General features: G+C 38.0%; 1 protein-coding gene across 5 annotated transcripts in view; it reads right to left on the bottom strand.

Annotated features, from left to right (window-relative positions):
• TTC39B (tetratricopeptide repeat domain 39B) overlaps nt 1-24,991 on the bottom strand; it is a 141,593-nt gene that overhangs the window by 16,560 nt on the left and 100,042 nt on the right. For all 5 annotated transcript variants that reach the window (XM_054501572.2, XM_054501573.2, XM_063649500.1 and 2 more), the window contains 11 exons: nt 23,594-23,661; nt 19,625-19,689; nt 12,403-12,508; nt 11,002-11,067; nt 10,365-10,473; nt 9,542-9,609; nt 9,391-9,450; nt 7,796-7,957; nt 6,770-6,861; nt 5,104-5,230; nt 2,123-2,231 (listed from right to left, as the gene is read on the bottom strand). In XM_054501572.2, coding sequence (XP_054357547.1) covers nt 2,123-2,231; nt 5,104-5,230; nt 6,770-6,861; nt 7,796-7,957; nt 9,391-9,450; nt 9,542-9,609; nt 10,365-10,473; nt 11,002-11,067; nt 12,403-12,508; nt 19,625-19,689; nt 23,594-23,661 — 1,032 coding nt within the window. The remainder of the gene's footprint in view (nt 1-2,122; nt 2,232-5,103; nt 5,231-6,769; nt 6,862-7,795; nt 7,958-9,390; nt 9,451-9,541; nt 9,610-10,364; nt 10,474-11,001; nt 11,068-12,402; nt 12,509-19,624; nt 19,690-23,593; nt 23,662-24,991) is intronic.

The following is a 24,991-nucleotide window of genomic DNA, read 5'->3' as shown; positions in this document are numbered from 1 at the left end:
CCAAACTACAAAAAGTATCTGTGCTGAAATTTTTATAAGCTAGCTGAAATGGCCCCAAGAGAAAAATCTGAAAATAGATTTAGAAAGTAAAAAGTCATAAAGTCAGTATCACTTTCTCTTTTACATAACTCTCATAATGTTTGCTATATAATTTCATTAAGCAAATTAGTCAAAGTGGAACTTCTGGTTACATGTTGAATTTAGTTAGATTTCAAATGAAACACTATTGGAATTAATATCAAATGCTGACTCCAGGGATGTCACCAAATTCTGTTCTGTCTTCAAAGTTCTATCTTTTGTATCAATGGCCAGCATTTAATAACTATGGCCAGAGTATTGCAGAGTAGAAGATCAGTTGTATCCTCTACCATCTTTTACTTTAGACACACTTGCAAAGCTAGGAGAAGCCAATACACATCCAGTTTCCAATAATGGGGGTGGGGGATGGGGTGGAAGATGATGTAACCTCAGGTTTACAACTTCTCCCCATTTTCCAACTTCTCTCCATCTTCCAATTACGGACTTTTTCTTCCCTGCTCTGAAGGATAGGAGCTTAATTACTAAACTGTCCTAACAGTTCAAGGTGGGAAGAAGAACAGGAAATAATCTTGCATAAAAGAAGTCCTAGAAGAGGTCATCATAAGTTTCACATGAAATATCTGGCAAAGGTGATCTTCAGAAAATAAACTAATTATTTCACCCAGAGAGAGGACACACAAAGCCAAAACTGTGGGTAAGTATGGCATGTCTGTCTGTCTGTCTGTCTCAGCTCCCCCCTGCCCTGCTTAAATATCTCTAAAGCCTATCATCTCAGCATGTCATTAAGAGAAAAAGGAATGGGTGGAGGAGAGTGACTTGGTTTTCTAAATTTCCACTTCATTTTACTAGCATAGTCCGATAAAATATATTTCCCCTCGAATTTTGCCCCCACCCAACGGGGGGCTGGGGGTGGTGAAGAGCTTGCTCAAATAGACAGTAGGCTGGGCTCCTGGAGTGCCCATCTTTTTCCAGTTAAGAAAAATGAGTTAACTGTTAAAATTTTTCCCCACCATTCCTGAATTTCTATGCCTTTTACCATGTTTATCATCACAGAAGTTTTCATTTTACTTATGTGGTTAGAATATTACAAAAGACCATTTCTCTTGGGGTAATACCTAAGTGACTTGGCATTGAAAAGAAATACAACAAAGGCTATCACTTATGGCATGGTTTACCCCTCTTAAAAATACAGAATCAAAAAATGTCAGGGCAAGGAAACAACTTTGGATAGCATCTGGTCCAACACTCCTCCCACTTCACAAGAAAACAGAGGTGATACCCAGAGTCTGATGGCAGAGCTGGGACTATAAGCCCAGACTGCCTGATTCTGATTCTCCTTTTACCACATCAGCTGCTTCCGGTAAACTGAAATGTGGCCTCTAGCACAACCAAATGTAATGGGTAGAATAAATTGTGATAACATTTCACCTTGAAAACTATTCCCTGTGTCTGCAGAAACACACTAATGGTTAGACAGCAATAAGGAGGCATAGAAAGAGTCACAGCAAACTCAACCCAGAGGAAAGTGCACGTTTCCTTGTGCTGCTCTAAAATTCCAATGCTGGGCTTCCTCCCTTCATCTTTTTCGTCACAGTTTTAAGATACAGTTCACATGCCATACAATTCACCCATTGAGAGTATCCCATTCAATGGTTTTTAGCATATTCACAGAGTTGTACAGCCATCATCACAGTCAACTGTAGAACATTGTCATCACCTCCCTCCCCAAAAAGCTATCATAACTCCTAACTTCCATACTCCATCCCTAGGCAACCACTCATCTGCTGTCTGTCTTTATAGATTTCCCTATTCTGAGTATCGTGTAAAGGGAATCATATAATATGTGGTCTTTTATGGCTGGCCTGGCCTTTTTCTCTTAGCAAGCTGTTTCCAAGGTTCATGCAGTTGCAGTGTGTATCATTCCTCCCTGCATTTGACTGCAATCACCCAGACCCCTGCAGCTCAAGCTCTTTGTCCTTGTGATGTACACAAATTAATGTAGGCAGATGTGCACAGGGAAAAGACAGGAGAGCAGTCATGGAGCAGAGACAAAGGCTCCTCGGTGCTTACTGTGTATACTTACTTTGACTTTGTAAAGCTGCCTCAGCTTTTTCAACAGTTACCAACAGATTTTCAGAAAGGTCTTTTCTTTTGCTCACTATTGAAAAACCATTCCAGACATACATCATTTCCTAATGAGGAAAAATGAAAACCATTTGCAGTTATATGAGGTTATTCAATGTCCTTTATGATCCCCAAACAATGTTCATGTGTTTTGCCTTGGTTTCTAGGAACCTCAAGACAATATTTACAGATCATTTTCCTTTACTTTTGCCTTTTATACTGTGAAGAAATTCAGTATATATATTTTTACCAAAAATTAAAACTCATTCATATAACAAATATTTATTAAATATCTACAAGCATTTAATTCTTTTGGAAGGTAACAGAATACAGATGCAGAAATAAATATTTTAAACCGATACTATGAATAATAATTCTGTTTAATGTAAACTTTTGTTGTTACTTTTAAGTAAAGAAAAATATTTTTAAATGTCTGCCAGTTGTTTACATAAAATGTTTCCAAGAATATCACTGGATATAAACACTGGAATATTTTACTGGGCTTAGGATCTTTTATACCATTAGAAACATGTGACGGTCCAGTAATGCAATCCAATATGCAGAAAACGTATTCACTTAAAAGCCATATGGCTGAATGACAGCTCCTAAAATGTAAACTAATGATTTCTCATTACAGATTATATTTAATGGGCTACCAGATGAGAATTTTTTTGGATCAAAAGCAAATGTGCTTTTGCTTGAAAATATTTTTCTAATGTTCCTGATAGTGCAGTTCATATTTTGAAGGGTATGAAGTAAGCAGGGTAATTAGTATCTTCTTGGAAATAAATTTTAAGATATGATAAAAATATAGCTTGAAAAGCCTCTTAGCAGGAAGTAGTGGAAATGAGGACGACACACTCAAGTAGAATGGCAGCAAAGGTATCTTTATCTTATGGTACCGAAAACTAAGATCATGACACTCTACCTTCAATTTTACATGTAACAATTTATTGCTGCTAACAGAGTGAGAGTTCAATTCAATATCAGAATCTTTTTTAAATTGATGATGATCTTTTAAAAATTCCTTTTATTGATAAAACCTTTTTATCAGAAGGAGGCAAGCTCATATCTGAGACTTTATGAAAAATAGGCTTTTGGTAAAATTCCTAGGTACAAAAAAAAAAAAAAAATCCCAGTACTAACATTTCAAGCCAATTTCCTATACATTCTACTTCCCTAGACCTGGAGAAAGAAGTGCAGGGAGTTAACCTTCCCTATGGTTCTTAACAGTCAAAGCAGGATACAGTTACGTATACACTGGTATCTAAGTACTAAGGCAAAGAAAGATGATAGTCTAGAAAATTTTCAGTAGAGTTCTGTGAGACAGAAAAACCTTCCCAGTGCAAATCACTTAATAAAAATGAATCAGGCATGGAGCTAAGGCTGTAATTGGTTAAGCAACAGAAGGCTCTCATGTGAGCTGGGAGAGGGAGATGTTTGGTTATTTGTGTGATTTACAAGTGTTCTTGTTTTTACTTGTGCTCAGACACGATTACAGAGTGGTCATATTTTTGTCTTGCTCCATCACAGTCACAGTCACGAATGGGCCTGTCTGATGCTGACGTTCTGAGTTTGTGTTAGGTAGGAAACACCTGGACCTAGGTGCTAGGTGCAGGCTAATTCCTGTCTGACCCCTGTCAGGGAGGGGCTGCATTGTTCTTTCTCATAGAATGTGTAAAGGGCTCCCATAAGTCACTAAGAAAACAATCAACAACCCAATGAAAAATTAGGGAAGAATATGAACAACAATTCACAAAAGAAAAAATAAAAATGAAGAAACACATGAAAAGATGCTCCACCACATCCACAGGGAAATGCAAATTAAAATGGTAAAATACTGTCAGTACTTATCTAAATTGGTAGAGCTTTTTTTGAGGAGAATTTTAACAATATCTACCAAAATATTAAATGTATATATTCCCTTGAACCAGGAATTCCATTTTTAAAAAATCTTTCACAGAGAATTATATGCACATGTACAAAAAGAGGATATTCATCGTAGTGTGTAATTGTAAAAACAGGAAAAATCTAAATAACTGTCAAAGAGGAATGATGAAATAAACTCTGAATTAAAAAAAAAAAAAAAAAACTCAGGAAACCCCAGAGTGGAGGACTGCAGACATCGGTTACACTGAACAGCTTTCCTGTGCTGACTATCTATATAAAAACTAAAGCACCAGAAGAGTCATAGTAACTTGATATATTCAGTATTTTTTGAAGAAGACTTCATTAAGAAAACTTAAGTTGAAATTGTGTTTTTCACAGAAGCCTTGCCTAAATGGCATAAAGTTTAAGAATGTGAGCTGGAGCTAGAATACAACAGACAGCAGCCAGTTATGGCTCTTGAGCACTGGAAATACAGCTAGACCAAACTAAGATGTCCTCTAAGTGTAAAAGACACACTAAATTTCTAAGACTTGCTTCAATATGAAAGAATGTATATATCTCATGGATAAGCTTCTATTAATTACATGTTGAAATGACAAAATTTTGCATATACTGGGTTAAACAAAATATATTCTTGAAATTCATTTCTATTTCCTCTTACTTTTTTAATGTGGCTATTAGAAAAGGTAAAATTACATAATGTGGCTTGCATTAGAATTCAACTTCAATGGAATCAACTTCTTTCTGTCTAAATTTCTTCATTTAAAAAATGGGGCTAAGAGTTAACTATACTCAAAAAGTTATAAGAATTAAACGATATGTTTTTAGTAGCCTTTATCGTAATGCCTGGAGCATACTAACTAGTCAAAAACCATTAGCTACAGTTTTTATTTATTAATTATTTATTCAGAAATGTTCAACTTACAACAAAACTTACAATGGTTTTTAAATGAGCTAAACTTCATAACCAAATTTAGATATGCTCCCTGCTGCTGTGAGTAGATAATTTATTTCTAGTACATGAAAAGTAAATAAAATAAAAGCAGATACCAGGGCAGGTAAGATGAGCTTCACAGGTGCAGGTAAGGAGGCGGAGTAACGCCGAGCCTTCCTCACAGCAAACTTCTCAGTAGGGATAGATTTCCCGGCAATTCTCTGCTTCAAGCTGTCCACCTGTCTGTGAAGAGCCCCAGCCCAGCCCCAGAGAAAGGTCATAGCAACACATACATTATTTGTACCTGTGGTTTTCACAGTGAACTTCACAGACCACCAACAGCAGCATCACCTGGTAACCTATTTGAAATGCCAATTTTCAGGCCCTACTCTAGACCTACTGAATCAGTAACTCCAGGGCTGGGGCCGAGCAATCTAGATTTTGATAAGCCCTCCAGGTGATTCTGAGGCACACTCAAGATTGAGAACCACTGACTGACACATATTTCTTTCCAGTCAACTTAGCTAATGTCTTAAATCTATCAAACACAGTCCAGGAAATCTAGGTATACAACTGGCAATTTGTACGAGTAAGCAGGAAAGAGTCCAAAGTATTTACTTATGTTGTGGATACTCAGGGAGAGAGAAGAGGGTACACTGGTATATCGCCTACTCCTATTTGCAAGTATTGCACAGATCTATAAAATAATATGGCTCAAAAGATAGCCATCAATTAACGTATAATTTAAGAAAATGTTTCCCAAGCACAGGTTGTTTGGGAAATAATCAGCTTAGGATATGTATCATGTTCACAAACTTCCTTTTAAAATTCTACAGAATTCCAATTATGAAATTCATAAGCAGGTAAAAATGACAGTAGGATGGGGAGACTACATGTTCCTGGGAGCACTTTCTTATGCATAATTTTATGAATGCATCAAACAAGTTGCTGAGAAAGAATTCAAGGAAATACTCAATTACGTCACTGAAAGAAAAAATAACATGAAATAATAATATGCCTCCAATATGAGTCAAGCTTATGTTAGGTTAATTCCGGGCAAAATATGGAGATGTGAATTTTAAACTAGAGTGTCTCATCATTTTTGTTCATTACTGTCAGTGGAAAAGGCAGTGGAAATGTGAGATGGGGGTCAGAGGAAGGGGTCAGAAGCATGTCTCAGACAGGAATCCTTGTAGTTTAAAAGTAACAGCATCTTTATGAAGAGACCATTTATTGTTAGAACTCTCATTATCCCAACAACCTAGAAGCTATAACAGAGCAAGACCTCAAAGCTTTCTCCTGAAAATAAAAATGATCACATCTTTCACATAAATTGTTTTGATATGGAGAAAACTTAGTCTGCAGTGGAAGAAAGAGAAGGAGATTTAAAAGATTTTAATGTATCTTAATACTCCCTTCCATTAATTGTTGTTTCTGTAAAATAAGGAAATGAACTTTACAGTAAAAGGTGACATTTATCATGCCATGGCTTTTACTAATGTTGATGTTGATGCTACAGTTAATATACATAGTCTTTTTTTTTTTTTTTTGGAGACAGAGTCTCACTCTGTTGCTCAGGCTACAGTGCAATGGCGTTATTTCAGCTCACTTGAAACCTCCACCTCCCAGGCTCAAGCAGTCCTCCCACCTAAGCTTCCCAAGTAGCTGGGACTACAAGCACATGCCACCATGCCCAGCTAATTTTTTGTATTTTTAGTAGAGATGAGATTTTGCCCCTTTATACCCTCAGGGCCTTTGTTATAGAAATAATGTCTCACATACCTGAATAAAGTTACCACATTCTCATTAGTTGCTACTACATCCTCCTCTGGAAGCATACTCAAAATTGCCGCTTTCAAGAACACATATGTTGCCTTGAGAAAAAGAAGGAGCTTATTACAGAACATCCCTAGGTACATGACATTTCTACCTTTCAAATCAGAAATGACCTACAAGTCTTCCAGATATAAAATTAGAGGCATTAAAGAAATCAGAGGAAATGAAATCTTATATTCCCTGTTCAAAATGAGAACAACTCTTTTCAATTACCAATAATTTAAACCATTTTCCTATTATACAACTACAGCATTCATAGGTGAGAAAGTGGACAGAATGAACAAGAAAAAATTATCTCATTGCCCCCCAACTTCTCATAAGTGGATCAGAATTAATTTTCATTATCATGAAAAGCCTGGCATCAGGGCACTAGGAAGTCTACACAAAATTATCAAGATGATTAAGATTTCATAACTTTGTAAGTACAACTCATTTTCAGAGATAAAACCTCATGTTTAAAATAACTCTTTGTTGTTGTTTGAGACAGGGTCTCACTCTGTCACCAGGCTGGAGTGCAGTGGTGTGATCATAGCTCACTGTAGCCTCGAACTCTTGGACTCAAGCTATCCTCCTGCCTCAGCCTCCCACGCAGAAGGGACTATAGACATGTACCACCATGTCTGGCTAATGTTTTTATTTTTTGCAGAGATAAAATCATACCATGTTGCCCTGGCTAGTATCAAACTCCTGGCCTCAAGCCATTTTCCTGCCTTAGCCTCCCAAAGGGCTGGGATTACAGGCATGGGCCGTCATGTTTGGCCCTGAAAAGAACTGTAGATGGCTTTGAAAGCATGCAATGCTGAGGACAGTACCTATAAATACTGGGTACTTAAGGCACATTTCCTCCTTTTGTGGATCTCTAAGTTGAGAAAACACTGTGGTATCATACTACTGAGCAAACAGTCCTAAATGAAAATCATCCTGGCCATGTATTAGCAAACTGATGACATTAATGAAAGTATTGCACTTTACCTTGGACCATTTACTCTCTTTGCAAAGCAGATCTGAATAGTAATATGCCTGCATCCAGTTTTGTTGGAAAACATTAATCCACATTAGCTCCCAGTAGCAGAGATGGTGAAACTGTTTCCATTCTTCCTGAACTGAAACGCATTTTCGAAATACTTCTTGTGCCTGTAAATCAAGTACATAAAGTTGATCGTCCAGATATTAGACAAGGAGATAATAACCTAATGGAAAAATACATAAAACACTTAGTACAAACAGGACAAAATTATCACTCATTAAACCTCTCAATATGATGATATGTTCTTTCCCTTACAGGCAATGGTACAGTTAAGTTCTGCCTCTTTCTTTAATTTTGTGAGAGGGCCTTGACACTTTGTAATGTGGGAGTGGGGAGGTTCCACTCCAAGGAAGATATCAAATGCAGAAATCATTTAAAAGACTGACAATAAACTTAGAACTTCCATAGAACAAAACACTGTAGGCAAAGTTATAGGCAACAGACAGGAAGAAGATGTCACTATCTACATAATTGGCAAAAGGTTAACTCTTTCATCATTCATCAATTTAATAAAATTCTGTAAGAAAAAGAAAACTCAACAGGAAACAGGCAAAGATGTAAATAGGCAAATCAGAAAAAAATATATAAATGACAGATATACATGTGGAGAAATTTGTAAACTAGGCAATATAAACTTAAAAATTAGATTCTCATTTTTAGCCATCACATAATGTCCTGAGCCGGCAAAGAGCATTGGAAAAAAATATTTTTATATGTTTATTGGAGTTTACACTGGAACAATCTTAAGTGAGGAGGACAATTTGGCTGGATTTATAAAAATGCAACCACCTTTTGGCCCAGGAATTCTACTAATCATAATCTGTCTTCTATAAATATACCTGTGCACAGAAATATACATACAATGATGTTCACAACAGTTTGTAGTGGCCAAATGTCTGTGGACCACTTTAATAGGCATAGTATATCCATCCCATGAAAAGAAACCCAGCCATCAAAAAGAATAGGAGACATTTAGGTATACTGACCTGGAAAGAGATCCAAGACATATTGTAAATAGAGAAAAAAAAAAATCACAGAAAAATATATGTTTGATCCCATTTGTGTGGAAAAAAATGGTTTGTGAATGTATATACATAAATGGCTCCTTACTTTTCTACTTCTGACCTCGACACTTCGTTTTTGAGGGAATTCGTTTTTTGAGGGCTCCTTTGATAAGGAGCCCACACGTAGTAGACTTGCATGTCATGCAGGGGCTAGATTCCAAAGTCAGTGTGTAATGCAGAAATTGGTAACAGTCACAGTTTCTTGAAAATCCCTGAGCTTGTTATTTGGTATATATTACCCTAAAGCGCTTAATGTACTCTATGTATAAATGTAGACTATATTCAGTAATCCACTGCATAGATTTTATATAATAGAATGTATATACAAGTTAAAAGTTTTGGCTTTTTACTTATATTGTTTTTTTCTTCATTTTTGTCTAGTCCATATAGCCAAGTTGACTTTTGTTGAATGAGTAGGTCGCAGATCTACCGCCATACAGACAACTCCCCCAAATAACTCCCACCTAATAAATTACCTCTTCAAGATTCCCTTTCAGCAACTCTATTCGGGCATGATAAAACAACACGAGTGAGCCCTGCAGAGCAAGGAAGAAAACACACCGTTCAACAGTCAACACTGGCTGATTAATTATGGTTGAAACATACACTTTGAAATACTGAGCGTACATTTGGAAACTGCTGGAGGAAGGGTGCCAGGAGACGCTCTGCTTCCGCAACATTCACTTCTCCTGTACCTAGAAATTTAACAGGAAAAGCCTCAGTCTTCATAAGACATGGGGATATTTATAACCAGTTCTCCAAATTTCATTAACATATAGTAAAGACCTACTCATGGAAAAGATGAAAACTATTATTTCATCATTTTTATATCTGGGGAATAAAATAAAGACCAGTCTCACCTATAACTTTAGTTTAAGAAAGCTCTAGGACACACTAATTCTTAAGAATGCAGGTGGCTGTCTCAGATTCCTAATTGGAATTTCTGGTTTTAATAGCAATATTAACTTATTTAGCCCAAAATTTCATTTTCTGCAAAGAAAATAAATCTAATATATGATAAAATAGATCACCTTAATATAGAAATTTTAGCTGAGAACAGATGAAAATTATTTAATGAAAGAAACTACCCTACTCCCTCTGCTAAATGTCACTATGACAAAGGACACTATTTTCTATCTTTATTCAAAAAAAAAAGTAAACAGATATGAACTACTAGCTCTTGCTGATCTTTCTAAATTTTTACTTACTCAGATTAAAAACAATCAACTTTTTGTTTTGTTTTGTTTTTTAATTTAGAGACAGGATCTCGCTCTGTTGCCCAGGCTGGATCCAGTGCAGTGATGCGATCATAGCTCACTGCAGCCTCAAACTCCTGGGTTCAACCAATCCTCCCACTTCAGCCTCCCAAGTAGCTGGGATTACAGGTGTAACCTACCATGTCTGGCCGAAATAATCAATGTTCAATGAAACAATCTAATCCAGATCTTACCAAGTATTAGGGAGATGTAAGTATGAAAAGCTAAGATGGTTAAGCAGCACAGTGCAGACCTCATGCTCCTTCCTGAAGCACCTTCACGTAACTGCAGGAGGCCCAACTCCTATGGGAATTAAATGCATTTTAGAAAGAGAACATGACTGGAAAATCATATTTGAAACTTTTTAAACATTTTTATATATTAGGGGGGTTACAAGTACAGATTTCATATATTATGCTGTGATGAAGTCTGGGCTTTTAGTGTACCTATCACCACAAGAGTGAACATCATACCCAACAGGTAGTTTTTCAACCCTCTCTTCCCCCACCTTTGGTCCCTCCCATCTTTGGTCAACTATTAAGAAAGCATAGGAAACCACGTGAGAGTAATAAGATCTAGCAAGAAGCAATATTAGCAACACATAATTTTTCATCCAAGAATTTGGATAACAAGGGTGAACATTTTTAACTTTCATCAGAAAACCTACGTCTAAGTCCTGAAAAACATGATCAAGAATCAAAGGCTTATTTTCTGTCCCACAAACAAATTGCCAATAATTATCAAGCTAGTTATGCAGACATGTTGCATTGCCCTCATATTCAATAAATAATGTTTTATCTTCCCTGTCAAAAGATAAAATTAAATTTGTACCCTATTTCCAGAAAATCCAATAAATTCTAGTAGTCTGATAATCCTTGCTGGTAAAAGGGACAGCATCTGTAAGAAAAAAATATACAGTGTACTTATGTGTTAGTGTTTCTAACTGCAGACAAATCTAAACTAACAACTTACAGTTTAAATGCTTCAATAACATGAGAAATTGGGAACAAGTTTTAACCACCAGATATTTCTGTGACCACATATTGTAACAATCATTTACGAATTAATTTCATTTAGCTAAGACAATGAACCTTTAAAAAGTTTTTTTTTAAGCCTGGTCTTTCCAGGGTTCTCTATAGAATACTGGGACCTTTGATGTGGTGTGATGAAGTGACAAGAAGGTAACCCCTCAAAGCCCACATCCAGGCAAGGTTTCTTAGTTTCCTTTCCCAGAAGCAAAAATCAGTCACAGTCTGTGTGATGTGTAGACACCACCCAGAAGTGGACAGCTGCAGCTCTACCACTTCTCTCTGGGATATTCCTGAAGGACAGTGGTGAGGGAATATCCTTCCAGTAGGCAAAACCCTGGGCAGTGCACCTGGTTATGCACTATGCTTGAACGGAGAAATGGCCAGATGTGCAATTATACTCTGATTCAGGGGATGTAGACAATGATTTGGTTGGATGGGCAGGCGCTTGGAAGGATCATGATTGGAAAATTGGTGACAAAGAGGTCTGGGGAAGAAGTACGTGGACAGATCTTTCTGAATGGGCAGAAAATGTAAAGATATTTGTGTCCCATGTGGATACACACCAAAGGATGACCCTAGCAGAAGAGGATTTTAACAACCAATTGGATAAGATGGTCCATTCTGCGGGTACAAGTCAGCCTCTTTCCAATTTATCACCCCACAGGCTATAAGCAAAGTGGCCATAGTGGCACATACACTCATGTGTATACTTCTCTTGATCACTTTGTTTTCTCACTAATTCCAGTGAACCATCAATAAAATTTAAAAATCTCTTAATCACATGTTGGAATTTGACAGATTACTACTCAGACTTCCATCTCCTCAGGGATCATCAAAAATCATTCCTCAAGTTATACTGCTCCCTCACACATTTCCAATTCCAGAGCTGTCATTGTCATTGCAACAATATTTCTGCTGTGGAAATGGAAATGGATTCCACTGTTCCTTGTTACCAAAAACCTTACTAGTCTATTCAGAGTGCCACACGCTTCCCTTACATTTTACAATCCAAAGCTACTCTGAGCATGTGTGGAACTTTGTAACACACTGGGTCACAATGCCAGAAAACTGATCCCACTCTAGCTGTTTGTCAACCAACCCAGGGAAAGGTTCAGGATGAGGTTCGAATGCAGTGGAGAAGGCACAGAAAACCTTAGGTTCTTCTACAAAAGTTCTGGTTTCTATACAGTGATTTCCTTACCAAATTAAACGCCCCAGTGCCAAGCTTGACACCCCCTTCAAACTCATAGAAGAATTCCTGCTGAAGTTTGTTCTTCTGAATTTCATGCAGGATAGAAAGACATTCTCTGGATTGAAGAAAAAAAGTGACAGCGTAAGTTGACCATGACTCTGAAAATAAATATTAAATCAAATTTTATACTTACACACTATAAAATAAATGTCATTAATTAAAATACCATCAAAATTTTAAATGGATGATGCTGTGCTGAGTTTACTCTTAAGGATACTAGGTAATAATCATCAAGGAAAAAGGAGATGCTCATTTTTACAGTGTCTAGCAGGACCAGTGTTTCTCAGCTTAAAGAGAGGGTTCATCCATTGGCAAGCACCAGCCAGGAGCCGCAGGACCACAGGCTGCCATCCCACAGCTTCCGGCAGCATCTTACAGCGGACTCCCTGGGAGGGCTCAGCTCCTCAGCCACTGCACACACTGCAGCAACCTGAGGAAATGAAATGCTACTGGCAAGAAGATCTGAATTTCAGTGTGACTGCCATCGTCTCAAACAGACCAAATAAATTCGGGCTTGGGACCAGGACAGACTGAAACAAGAAAGCAAAGGCCATGACAATGGCCCCATCTGTCCTCTGCTTTCTTCCTGCTCCATCCATGAAAATCTTTCCAACTTCTCACTTTATTTTCTATGTATTTCTCTCTTGCCTGTTCACATCATCTTCAAAAGGCAAATATTTAACCAAAGAAATACAAATTAAAACAATGACAAAAATATAAAAATTGATAATACCTGGGAATTGCTTATCAAATTGACAAATATATTTTTTAATAATAACGAATAATGAGATATCATGAATCACTTGGTGTGAGCAATTATAAAATGTGAAACTACACTTGTGATCCAGTCTAGCCAAATATTTTTAATCTGAATCTAGCAAGCCTATAGACCTAACTTCCAGTTTACAAAAAATGTAAGGGTTTAGAGAGTCAATTCAGATGCCTACAAGCATCCCCTGCTGTCTGTCATTTCCCCTGGGTCATTTATTTTTTATTATGGTGCATTTTGCCAAGATAAAATGATGAATGTTTATTTGGTCAGTTCAATCAATTTCTTCTGATTTCTGATTTTATGCCATGGTTAAAAGGCCTTTGAAACTGACATCATGTACCTAATGATATCATTTCTAAGGTATTTTTGCCATAGAGTCATAATCTGAATTTAATCATGAAGAAACATTAGAAAAGTCCACATTGAAAGATGTTTTACTAAATAACTGGCCAGTTTATTCTTTTAAAATGTCAACATCATTAAAGACAAAGACTGAGGAACTATTCCGAATGAAAAGAGACTAAGGAGACATGACAGCTAACCTCGATATCCAGGATCCCGGGTTAGATCGTGAGCCAGAAAAAGGGCACTGATGAGACAACTGGAGAAATGTGAGTAAAGGCCATGGAGTAAATATTAATACTGTATCCATGTCAGTTTCCTGATTTTAATAACTGTACTGTGCTTCTGCAGAATATTAATATTTGTAAATCTGAGTGAAGAGTATATGGAAATTTTTCGTAATAATTTTCAAATTATTTCAAAGTGAAAAAATAAAAAATAAAAAAGTTTAAAGCCTTTATATTTAAGAATTATAAAAGTACTTTCTTAAGTTTCCTGCTAGAATTCTTTTTAAATCTTTTAATATTAAACCTATATGGACTTTTTTCATCTTAATGACTTTTCTATAAAATGAACCATTTTCCCAAAAACATTTACTAAAGTACCTATCTTTCTTCACTGTTTTGAAAGGGCCTATATATATAAAGGAATTTAGTATATTTTGAATTCCCAGGTAAGTATGTGCATGTGTGTGTAAGTCCATGTGTGTGCCACACACACACATGCTGTCTCTTTCAAAAAACGCCACAGTTCATTTCACTGATATGTAAAGGCATACCTTGTTTTATTGCAATTTGTGGATACTGCATTTTTTACAAAATTGAAGATTTGTGGCAACTCTGTGTTGAGTAAGTCTATCGATGCCATTTTTCCAACAATATGTGCTCACTTTGTGTTTCAGGGTCACATTTCAGTAATTCTCATAAAATTTCCAAACTTTTTAGTTATTACTGTATCTGTTAATGGTGACCTGTGATGGGAGATCTTAAACGTTACTACTACTGTAATTGTTTCAGGGTGCCATGAACCACACCCATATAAGAGCGAAAGTTATCAATAAATGTTGTGTGTGTTCTGACTGCTCTACTGACAGGCTGTTCCTCCATCTCTCTCCTCCTCAGGCCTCCCCATTCCCTCAGACAAAACAATATTGAAATTAGGCCAGTTGGTAACTCTACAGTGGCCTCTCAGTGTTAAAGCGAAAGGAAGAGTCGCACCTCTCCTACTTGAAATCAAAAACTAGAAATAATTAAGCTTAGTGAGGAAGGCATGTCAAAAGCCAACACAGGCTGAAAGCTAGGCCTCTTGTGCCAAACAGTTAGTCAACTTGTAAGTGCAAAAGAAAAGTTCTTGAAGAAAATTAAAAGTGCTACTTCAGTGAATGCACAAATGATAAGAAAACAAAACGGCCCTATTGCTGATATGGAGAAAGTTGTAGTGGTCTGGATAGAACAAACCACCCGCAACACTCCCTTAAGCCAAAACCTAATCCAGAACAAGACCCTAACTCTTCAACTCTATAAAGGCTGAGAGAGGTGAGGAAGCTGAAGAAAAAAATGTTGGAAGCTAACAGAGGTTGTTTCATGAATTTAAGGAAAGACACCATCTCTATAACAAAAAAGTGCAGCCAGGCACGGTGGCTCACACCTGTAATCTTAGCATTTTGGGTGCCCAAGGCAGGCAGATCATGAGGTCAGGAGTTTGAGACCAGCCTGGCCAAGCATGGTGAAACCTTGTCTCTACTAAAAATACAAAAATTAGCCAGGCATGGTGGTGCACGCCTGTAGTCTCAGCTACTCAGGAGGCTGAGGCAGGAGAATCATTTGAACCTGGGAGACGGAGGTTGCAGTGAGCTGAGATCGTGCCACTGCACTCCAGCCTGGGCGACAAAGGGAGACTCTATCTCCAAAAAAAAAAAAAAAGTGCAAAGTGAAGCTGCAAGTGCTTGTGTAGAAGCTGTAGCAAGTTATCTGGAATATCTAGCTAAGATCACTGATGAAGGTGGCTGCACTAAACAACAAATTTTCAATGTAGACAAAATGGCCTTCTATTGGAAGAAGACGCTATCTAGAACTTTCATATCTAGAGAGGAGAAGTCAATGCCTGGCTTCAAAACTTCGAAGGTCAGGCTGACTCTTGTTAGGGGCTAATGGGACTGGTGACTTTAAATGGAAGCCAATGTTCACTTACCATTCCAAATATCCTAAGGCCCTTAACAATTGTCCTAAATCTACTCTGCCTGTGCTCTATAATTAAAACAACAAAGCCTGGATGATAGCACATCTGTTTACAGCATGGTTTACTAAATATTTTCAGCCTACTCTTGAGATCCACTGCTCAGAAAAAAAAAGATTTATTTCAAAGTATTATTGCTCACTGAAAATGCACCTAGTCACCTAAGAGTTCTGAAGGAGATGCATGCAAGGATTATATTGTTTTCATACCTACTAACACAACATCCATTCTGCAGCCCATGGATCAAGGAGTAATTTTGACCTTCAAGTCTTATTATTTAAGAAGTACATTTTATAAGGCTATTGCTGCCATAGTGATTCCTCTAATGGATCCAGGAAAAGGAAACAGAAAACCTTCTGGAAAGGATTCATCATTCTACATATCATAGAGAACATTCGTAATTCATGGAAGGAAGTCAAAATGTCCACATTAACAGGAGTTTCGAGGAAGTTGATTTCAACCCTCATGGATCATTCTGAGGGGTTCAAGACTTCGGTGGAGAAAGTAACTTCAGAGGTGTTAGAAACAGAAAGAGAACTAGAATTAGAAGTGGAGCCTGAAGATGCGACTGACTGCTGTCATCTCATGATGAAACTTTAATGGATGAGGAGTTGCCTCTTATGGATGAGCAAGAAAGTAGTTTCTTGAGATGAAATCTACTCCCGGTAAAGATGCCATAAACATTGTTGAAATGACAACAAAGGATTTGGAATATTAAATAAACTTAGCTGATAAAGCAGCAGCAAGATTTGAGAGCATGGACTCTAACTCTGAAAGAAGTTCTCCTGTGGGTAAAGTGCCATCAAGTGGTATTGCATGCTACAGAAAAATATTTTATGAAAGGAAAAGTCAATAGGTATGGCAAACTTCACTGCTGTCCTTTTGTAAAAAATTGCCATAGCCACCCCAACCTTCAGCAACCACCACCCTGAATGTCAGCAGCCATCAACATGGAGGCAACACCTCCACCAACAAAAAAGATTATGACTTGCTGAAGCCTGAGATAATTGCTAGCATTTTTTAGCAAGAAAGTGTTTATCAATTAAGGTACGTATATTTTTTAGACATAATGGTATTGGCAGACTTAACAGAATACAGTACAGTATCAACGTAACTTTTATATGCACCAGGAAACCAAAAAGTTTGTGTGACTCACTTTATTGCAATATTCACTTTATCGTAGTGGTCTGGAACCCAAAATATCTCTGAGGTATACCTGTGTGTCTTTGCCTCTACAGGCCTATTTTAATCCTTTAGTATTTTTAGGTTTTGGTGACTAAAACAGCAATTAGCATTGAATTTAACATTCGTTTATACCTTCTAAAAATATTTCACAAAGAAATCTATACAACAGCATGTCAGGTACCCAAGATCTACCACCCCATTCCAGGATTTTGAATGAAACACAGTTTTGTGAAAGGATTTTCAGTGAAAGTTCCTCTTAAAATACTAAATTTTCATTCTGCTACCAGTAATGGTAGGGTAGCTTATATCAGATTAACTTTCCCACAAATAACAATTATAAATCGTAGAAAAATCAAAATATACATTTAAAACATATTTTTACACAGTGGAAAACGAAGGGAAAAAAGTAGAAGTCTCAGGAAAGGAGAAAGTAAGAATGGGGCAGAAAAAAACAGTTTGAAAAATTATGACCACAAATTTCTCAAAACCACATTTAGGCACATCATCGTCAAACTACTGAGACCCAAAGATACAAACCAGTCAGTCTTCAAAAAAGCCAGAAGAAAAGACACATTATATATAGGGGAACAATAATACAAATGAAAACTGAATAACAGAGGCTTTAATACAATAGGAAGCCAGTTTTAAAGGGCTGAAAGAAGGAAAAAAACCCATCGACTCAGAATACTATAGTTAGCAAAAATAACCTTGAAAAGAAAAAGTAAAAAGTAAATATATTTTAAGATAAATGAAAACAGAATTTGTTGAAAGCTGACACCCTGTAAGAAATGCCAAAGGAAGTTGTTCAGTCTGAAAGTAAACAGGAAATATATTTACCATTTTGAATAAGAATATGAAAAATGGTAAGAATATGGGTAAAGAGAGAAGACTACAACATATAACTGATTAAAGAGAAAGTCTGACACTGCATTGTAGGGTTTATAATATATGTAAATCTGCTATACATCATAAAAATAGCACAGGGCCAGGCACGGTGGCTCACGCCTGTAATCCCAGCACTTTGGGAGGCCAAGGTGGGTGGATCACGAGGTGAGGAGTTCAAGACCAGCCCGGCCAGTATGGTGAAACCCTGCCTCTACTAAAAATACAAAAATTAGCTGGCCGTGGTGGTATGTGCCTGTAGTCCCAGCTGCTCAGGAGGCTGAGGCAGGAGAGTTGCTTGTACCCAGGAGGCAGAGGTTGCAGTGAGCTGAGATCACACCACTGCACTCCAGCCTGGGCAACAAAGCAAGATCTCGGTCTCAAAAAAAAAAAAAAACATATATAGCATAAAGGACAAAACGTGGTAAATGAAATTACACTTTTGCAAAGTTCTTACAATTTATGTCCAGTGCTACAATATTAACTCTAAGTTGACTGTAATAACTTAAAAAGAATATTATAAACACTAGAGCAACCACAAAAAAAATTAGAGAGTACAGCTAAGAGAACAGCAGTTTTAAAAATGTTATTAAAGCAAAAGAAGACAGGAAAAAAGGGGAAGAGAAGAGATGAGGCAAAGAGAAAAAGCAAAATGGTAGTCACAAGTGCAAACATTCAACTGCGCAGCTATGTGAATCTACAAGAAATACAATATAAATATTTAAAAATACAATTTAAATATGAAAACAAAAATAGGTTTAAAGTAAAAGAATATATCCCATGCAAAGACTAATTATAAAAAGCATGAGTGCCTATATGAATATTAGACATAACAGATTTCAAGACAAGGAATATCACCAAAGTTAAATAGAGACATTTCAAGATGATGAAAAGGTTAATTCATTAGGAAGACAGAACAATTATAAATACATATTATAAAAGCCTAACAACAGAGCTCCTAAATATATGAGGCAAACACTGACAGAACTAAAGGAAGAAAGGGATGACTCCAGATTCAAATTTAGAGCCTTTAACACTCTGAGTAAATAACAGACAACTGGATAAAAATAATAAGGATATGAACAATGCTACAGCCACCTCAGCTGAACATTTCTATCTATTGCAGAAAGTTCTACTGGGCAGTGCTGCTCTGGAGTCTGAACCAAAGATATTACTATAATTTTAAATTTATAAATTGTTCTAAGGAGAGAGAAACTAAAATTATCTAATCAGAAATTATATCAGTAGCTTTATTTTCAGCTAGCTCTTAAAATTGTATTTAAACTTAAATTCTGTTGTCCTATAACACTGAATACACACTCAACAAAAAATCAAGTTCATTTTTAACAACACCAAATAAAAAATCCTAGTCAGACCGGGCGCGGTGGCTCACGCATGTAATCCCAGCACTTTGGGAGGCCGAGGTGGGCAGATCACGAGGTCAGGAGATTGAGACCATCCTGGCTAACACGGTGAAACCCCGTCTCTACTCAAAATACAAAAAATTAGCCGGGCGTGGTGGTGGGCGTCTGTAGTCCCAGCTACTTGGGAGGCTGAGGCAGGAGAACGGCGTGAACCTGGGAGGCGGAGCTTGCAGTGAGCCGAGATTGCGCCACTGCACTCCAACCTGGGCGACAGAGTGAGACTCCATCTCAAAAAAAAATCCTAGTCAAACTTAATTTAGGAGAATTGTGAAGAACAAAGGAGTATACAGCACAAAATTATTTACAAACCACATCTTAGTTTTTAACTTACTTATATATTTGATAACTTGTTCTAATTTTGAGTCCACCTTTGATGAAGTTGATCATATTTTCATCCTGAAAATAATTCAGTTAAAAAATTAGATTATTTAGCAAAAAAGTTTAAATTGTCCCCACAGTTATGTGTTTGTGTGATTAGAAAAACAAAAACAAACAAACAAAAAAAAGTATTTTGAGGACATAATTTTGAAATTAACACATACTCTTGCTTTACATTTAAAAGTTTTTGGGGTAATTTTTCTTCCACATTAGAGGACAACAAAAAGAAAATACTTGTAAAATCCTTCAATTATTTTATATTACTAAAGAGGTAATCCTCACCAATTAGGGGCCATATGTGGTCCAAATTATTTTAACAAACATTGACATCTACTGAGCAATTTTCTTCTGGGTTTAATAGAATCTAAAATGGATGATTTTAACAACCCGCTCTAAGGCCAAACCTTCCAGTACATTACACTCAGTAAATGGGACAATGGTCCTTCTTTCACAGAGTACTTTAGCAGTCAGAGTCTATTTAATGTTGCGAATTTTACTCACACACATTTCCAGGCCCAAAATAACTGGTCTGGTTTCCGAAGTGGCTGTCACTACTATGCAATTTTGTTTTAGGAAAACAACCCACTTCGGTTATGTTTATCTAATTGTCAACAACCATAAAATTGAGGCTGTTGGCCTAGATTAATGGCATTTTCGGGGTCAGCATTCTAGGATTCTAAGACAATAAATTACATCACTTAACCACTTGAAGGAAGTTACTCTAATAGATGGTACTAGTGGAGACAGTCCTGTGTTTTGCATATCCAGAGAGAAAGTTTTTCTAGTCAATTGATATCAGAAAGATGCTCTGGCCGGGCGCGGTGGCTCACGCCTGTAATCCTAGCACTTTGGGAGGCCGAGGGGGGTGGATCACGAGGTCAGGAGATCGAGACCATCATGGCCAACATGGTGAAACCCCGTCTCTACTAAAAATACAGAAATTAGCCGGGCATGGTGGCGGGTGCCTATAGTCCCAGCTACTCAGGAGGTTGAGGCAGGAGAATCACTTGAACCTGGGAGGCGGAGGTTGCAGTGAGCCAAGATTGAGCCACTGCACTCCAGCCTGGTGACAGAGCAAGACTCCAACTCAAAAAAAAAGAAGAAAAAAGGAAGATGCTCTGATATGTATTTCTCATGTACTTAAGCATCCTTCTCTAGCAAAAGAAAAACTGAATTTCATTTACTAATTTCATTAATTGCTTAAATATTTAATGTTCTAATTATTATAAGAATCAATAGATATGAAATTCAATGTTTATCTTCTTAAATTAAGGAATCTTATGATTACATAAAATCCAATACCAACCAGAAAAGAATTTCTTAAATTAGCTTGAAATATGCCTCAAAAAAAAAAACAAACATATTTCATTTCAGGATTCATCAAACTTAAACTTAATGCCTATTTTATACCAGGCACCCAAATGCAAAAACAGATGAAAGTAATACAGTACGTTAAGGGAGGGCGTCAAGCATGGGGAGGGAGTCATGCACAGGGATGGAGTCATGCATGGGGATGGGATCATGCATGGGATGTCATGAGAACACAAAGTAGTGGCATGGAGAGGGCCAGACATGCCTCCTGGAAGCATTGGTGCTTTAAGCACAAAAATAATTAGAAACTGGCCAGGTATAGAAAGGCAAAGCAGATGGGAATTTTGTAAGCAAAGTAAAACTCAAATGGAAAGACAGGGTGGCATTAAGGATCATGATGGGTTTGGCCATGTGTGCATATGTAATTCCACACTGCTGAAGAATCTATTGCAAAGAGAATGACCAGAGTTAAGAAAGCTACCTCCAGCCATGCTACTCAAGTATGCAACCCCGTCAGTGGCTTTCAAAGACACCTGTAAGGTGCCAGGGGGGTGGGGGGTAGGGAACATAGAGAGGACGTACCAGTTTTGTTTGAAAAAGAACCCCCCTCGTTTGTGATACTCTAATACAGAATACTGCCATACTGAATCAGAGCTACTGAATGCTGAAGCAGAGAAGTGACCAGGTCAGAGACTCATTTTTAAGAGGGTACTCAACCACTGCAGAATAGGGAATGAGCTGAAGGTAAAAGAAATTAGAGAGGGAGAGTCACTAGGTTGCTGTGCAGTACAGCAAAGAGTGGATAAGCACTTATTCTAGAACAATGATAGGAAGAGACGGAGCTGCACAATCTTTAAAAAGCTAAAGCAGCATGAATATAAAAGTGATTGGGTGGGAGGCATGAGGAAGAGGGGACAAGCATGGATATCTGTTTAATTTCAAATCCCCAAATATAAAATAAGCCTTCAAATCCCATATTTGATTACCAAATCCCTGTTTGGAAAACAGAAAAAAACTTGGGCCTTCATGACTATCATTATGATGCTTACTGAGGCAGTAAGACTGTTGTTATCAACCAGCCTTTGTAATGTCTGGGTTTTAGGAAACAGGGTCATGGGCTACAGTGATTCCATTTTACTAAACCAGAATCCAACCCAAGAGGTAAACCTCCAGGAAAAGAAAGAAGCAACTGTCAAATAATTTAAAAGATTGTGGCCAGGCACAGTGACTCACATCTATAATCCCAGCGCTTTGGGAGGCCGAGGTGGGTGGAACACCTGAGGTCAGGAGTTCAAGACCAGCCTGATCAATATGGTGAAACCCTGTCTCTACTGAAAATACAAAAATTAGCCAGGCATGGTGGCACACATCTGTAATCCCAGCTACTCGGGGGGCTGAGATAGAAGAACTGGTTGAACCCAGGAGGCAGACGTTGCAGTGAGCCGAGATTGTGCCACTGTACTCCAGCCTGGGTGACAGAATGAGGCTCCAACCACCCTGCCACCCCTCCCCCTGCCAAAAAAAAAAAAAAAAGATTGTGAGTGAAGGAAGATTTTCCATTTCACAGCTGAATTTCTTTCTGATTTCTTACAATCTCTACCCCACCTCACCCTCACTGTAGCCATCACCACCACCCATGAAGCCATTATGTGAAAATTTGTGTTTTACAGAAGCATTGGAAGATACAGAAATAGGCAAGGTACTGACTGTATCAGTTCCCAGAGGTGAAATTAAAATGGATCATAAGGAAAGGATTAATTGTTTAGTGACTTCTAAAAACTGCTCTTCCAAAGGAAGAAATAAAAGCAAGGAGAATGAGAATACAGAAAGAAGGGGAAAAATAAAATTTGAAGTGTACATGCTATGCATGCATAACTGAACTTCACTGAGGCAAGTAGCGTAACAGGGGACACTTCCTCTGCCTGGGCCACTCCCATGTGCGGCCTCTACCAGTAGAAAGTGCAAAGGAGAATACTCTCCCGGTTTTCACACAGATGCATCTTAAAATTAGATGTGATGGTTGCAAAGCAGTTTCTTTAAAGTTTCTTTTTTGTTTTTGAGACAAAGTCTTGCTCTGTCACCCAAGCTGAAGTGCAGTGGTACGACCTCGGCTCACAGAAATCTCCACCTCCCAGGTTCAAGTGATTTTCCTGCCTCAGCCTCCTGGGTAGCTGGGATTACAGGCGCCCGCCACCATGCCCGGCTAATTTTTTTTTTTTTTGTATTTTCAGTAGAGACAGGGTTTCACCATGTTGGCCAGGCTTGTCTCGAACTCCAGACCTCAGGTGGTCCGCCCACCTCAGCCTCCCAAACTGCTAGGATTACAGGCGTGAGCCACCCTGCCTGGCCTAAAGTTTCTTTAAAGACACAGTCTTTAAAGGGCAATGATTCCCAGTGGAGTGCAATTTGAAATAGATTCTTAAGTGCAGTAGAGGAGGAACAAAGCTCTGTAGCATCTTTTTCCAGCCAAAGTTTATCAGAATAACAAATATTTGCCATTACAACTCTAAGTCAAAAGAACTGAAGCTTTAACATAGAATGCACCACATTTTTCTATGCAGCACTGGCAGTCTTCCCAGCCAATACGAATTCCAAGCCAAATATTCATTACCTGCACAAACGTGAGTGCAGCTTTCTGTAGGAGACACTCGGCATAACAGATTTCAGCATGCATCTCCTCTATGAAAAACAAATAAAATTATATTAAGTAAAATCACACATCCAAAATGATTGCTCTGTGATGTTCAGGAAAGACTGGCAGATAAATGAACCCAAGAGAGACCCCAAAACTTAGACTGCCCCTGTGCTTCCACAAAAATGGAATGATAACCCCAGTTCTCACTTTGTCAGGAAGATTTTCCTGGAATGTGTGAAGTGTTCAGGGAAGTCATCCCCATTCAAACGTAACTGCAAAGAGTCAGTCACTTCGTATCAGAGACCCAAACTCAACTCACAAGGGGAAATGAACATTTAAAAGCACTTTTTTAAAAAAGGAAACCACTTATTTTTTAACTTAATTAGTAACATAAAACTTTGGCTGTGTGTGGTGGTTCACGCCTGTAATCCCAGCACTTTGGGAGGCCGAGGTGGGTGGATCACCTGAAGTCAGGAGATCGAGACCAGCCTGACCAACAGGGAGAAACCCCATCTCTACTAAAAATACAAAAATTAGCCAGGCGTGGTGGCACATGCCTGTAATCCCAGCTATTCGGGAGGCTGAGGTAGGAGAATTGCTTGAACCCGGGAGGTGGAGGTTGCAGTGAGCCGAGATTGCGCCATTGCACTCCAGCCCGGGCAACAAGAGTGAAACTCCATCTCAAAAAGAAAAAAAAAAAAATCTTTAACACAGTTTTAAAAGTTGAAGAAAACTAAATTAAATGTATGAATGTTAGCTTCTAAAATATGAAGGTATGGTAACCATGACACTAACCAGACACATTAGCTACCTGAAAAGAAAGCAGCAATTCTCTAGAGCTCGGTGAAAAAGAAACGTCCTGCACGGCCACGTTAAGACTCCTCACACATGAAGACCTGATATAAAAAGAGGTAGCACTATACCAGTTTTAGGCTAATTTGATCATGTAAACGTCTAGCACAAGAACAAGGTACTCACAAAAAGGGGTTAGGTGGGGCTCTGTGCATCCAGGGGACCTGCGGACTACCCCAAAACACACACCCTAGCTTCCCAACCACCCATTATACTTGCAGAGGATGGAGAGACAAATCTTTACTTTTTTCCATACACAAGTCAGCAGATTCTTGCTCTACCCATGGGATGCAAAGTGGCATGATATTTAAGTAAATGAGCCTGGGGTATTTAGTAGCCTGGGCTGCTAAAAAGGCTCTGCCATGTACGAGCTATAGGACCTCGTCCCCTCTCTGCTGGTTTCCTCATTTATAAAGGCCACTAACACCGCCTCTAGTTCACAGCTGAAGGATCAAATGAAGTGCTGCACATAGAGCTCATGATACAGAGTAAGCACTGGATCAGTGCTAACTACGTGCACTG

The sequence above is a fragment of the Pongo pygmaeus genome, chromosome 13 (assembly GCF_028885625.2).
Source record: "Pongo pygmaeus isolate AG05252 chromosome 13, NHGRI_mPonPyg2-v2.0_pri, whole genome shotgun sequence".
NCBI classification, from domain to species: Eukaryota; Metazoa; Chordata; class Mammalia; order Primates; family Hominidae; genus Pongo; species Pongo pygmaeus.
This window is presented reverse-complemented; position numbering and strand designations above follow the sequence as displayed.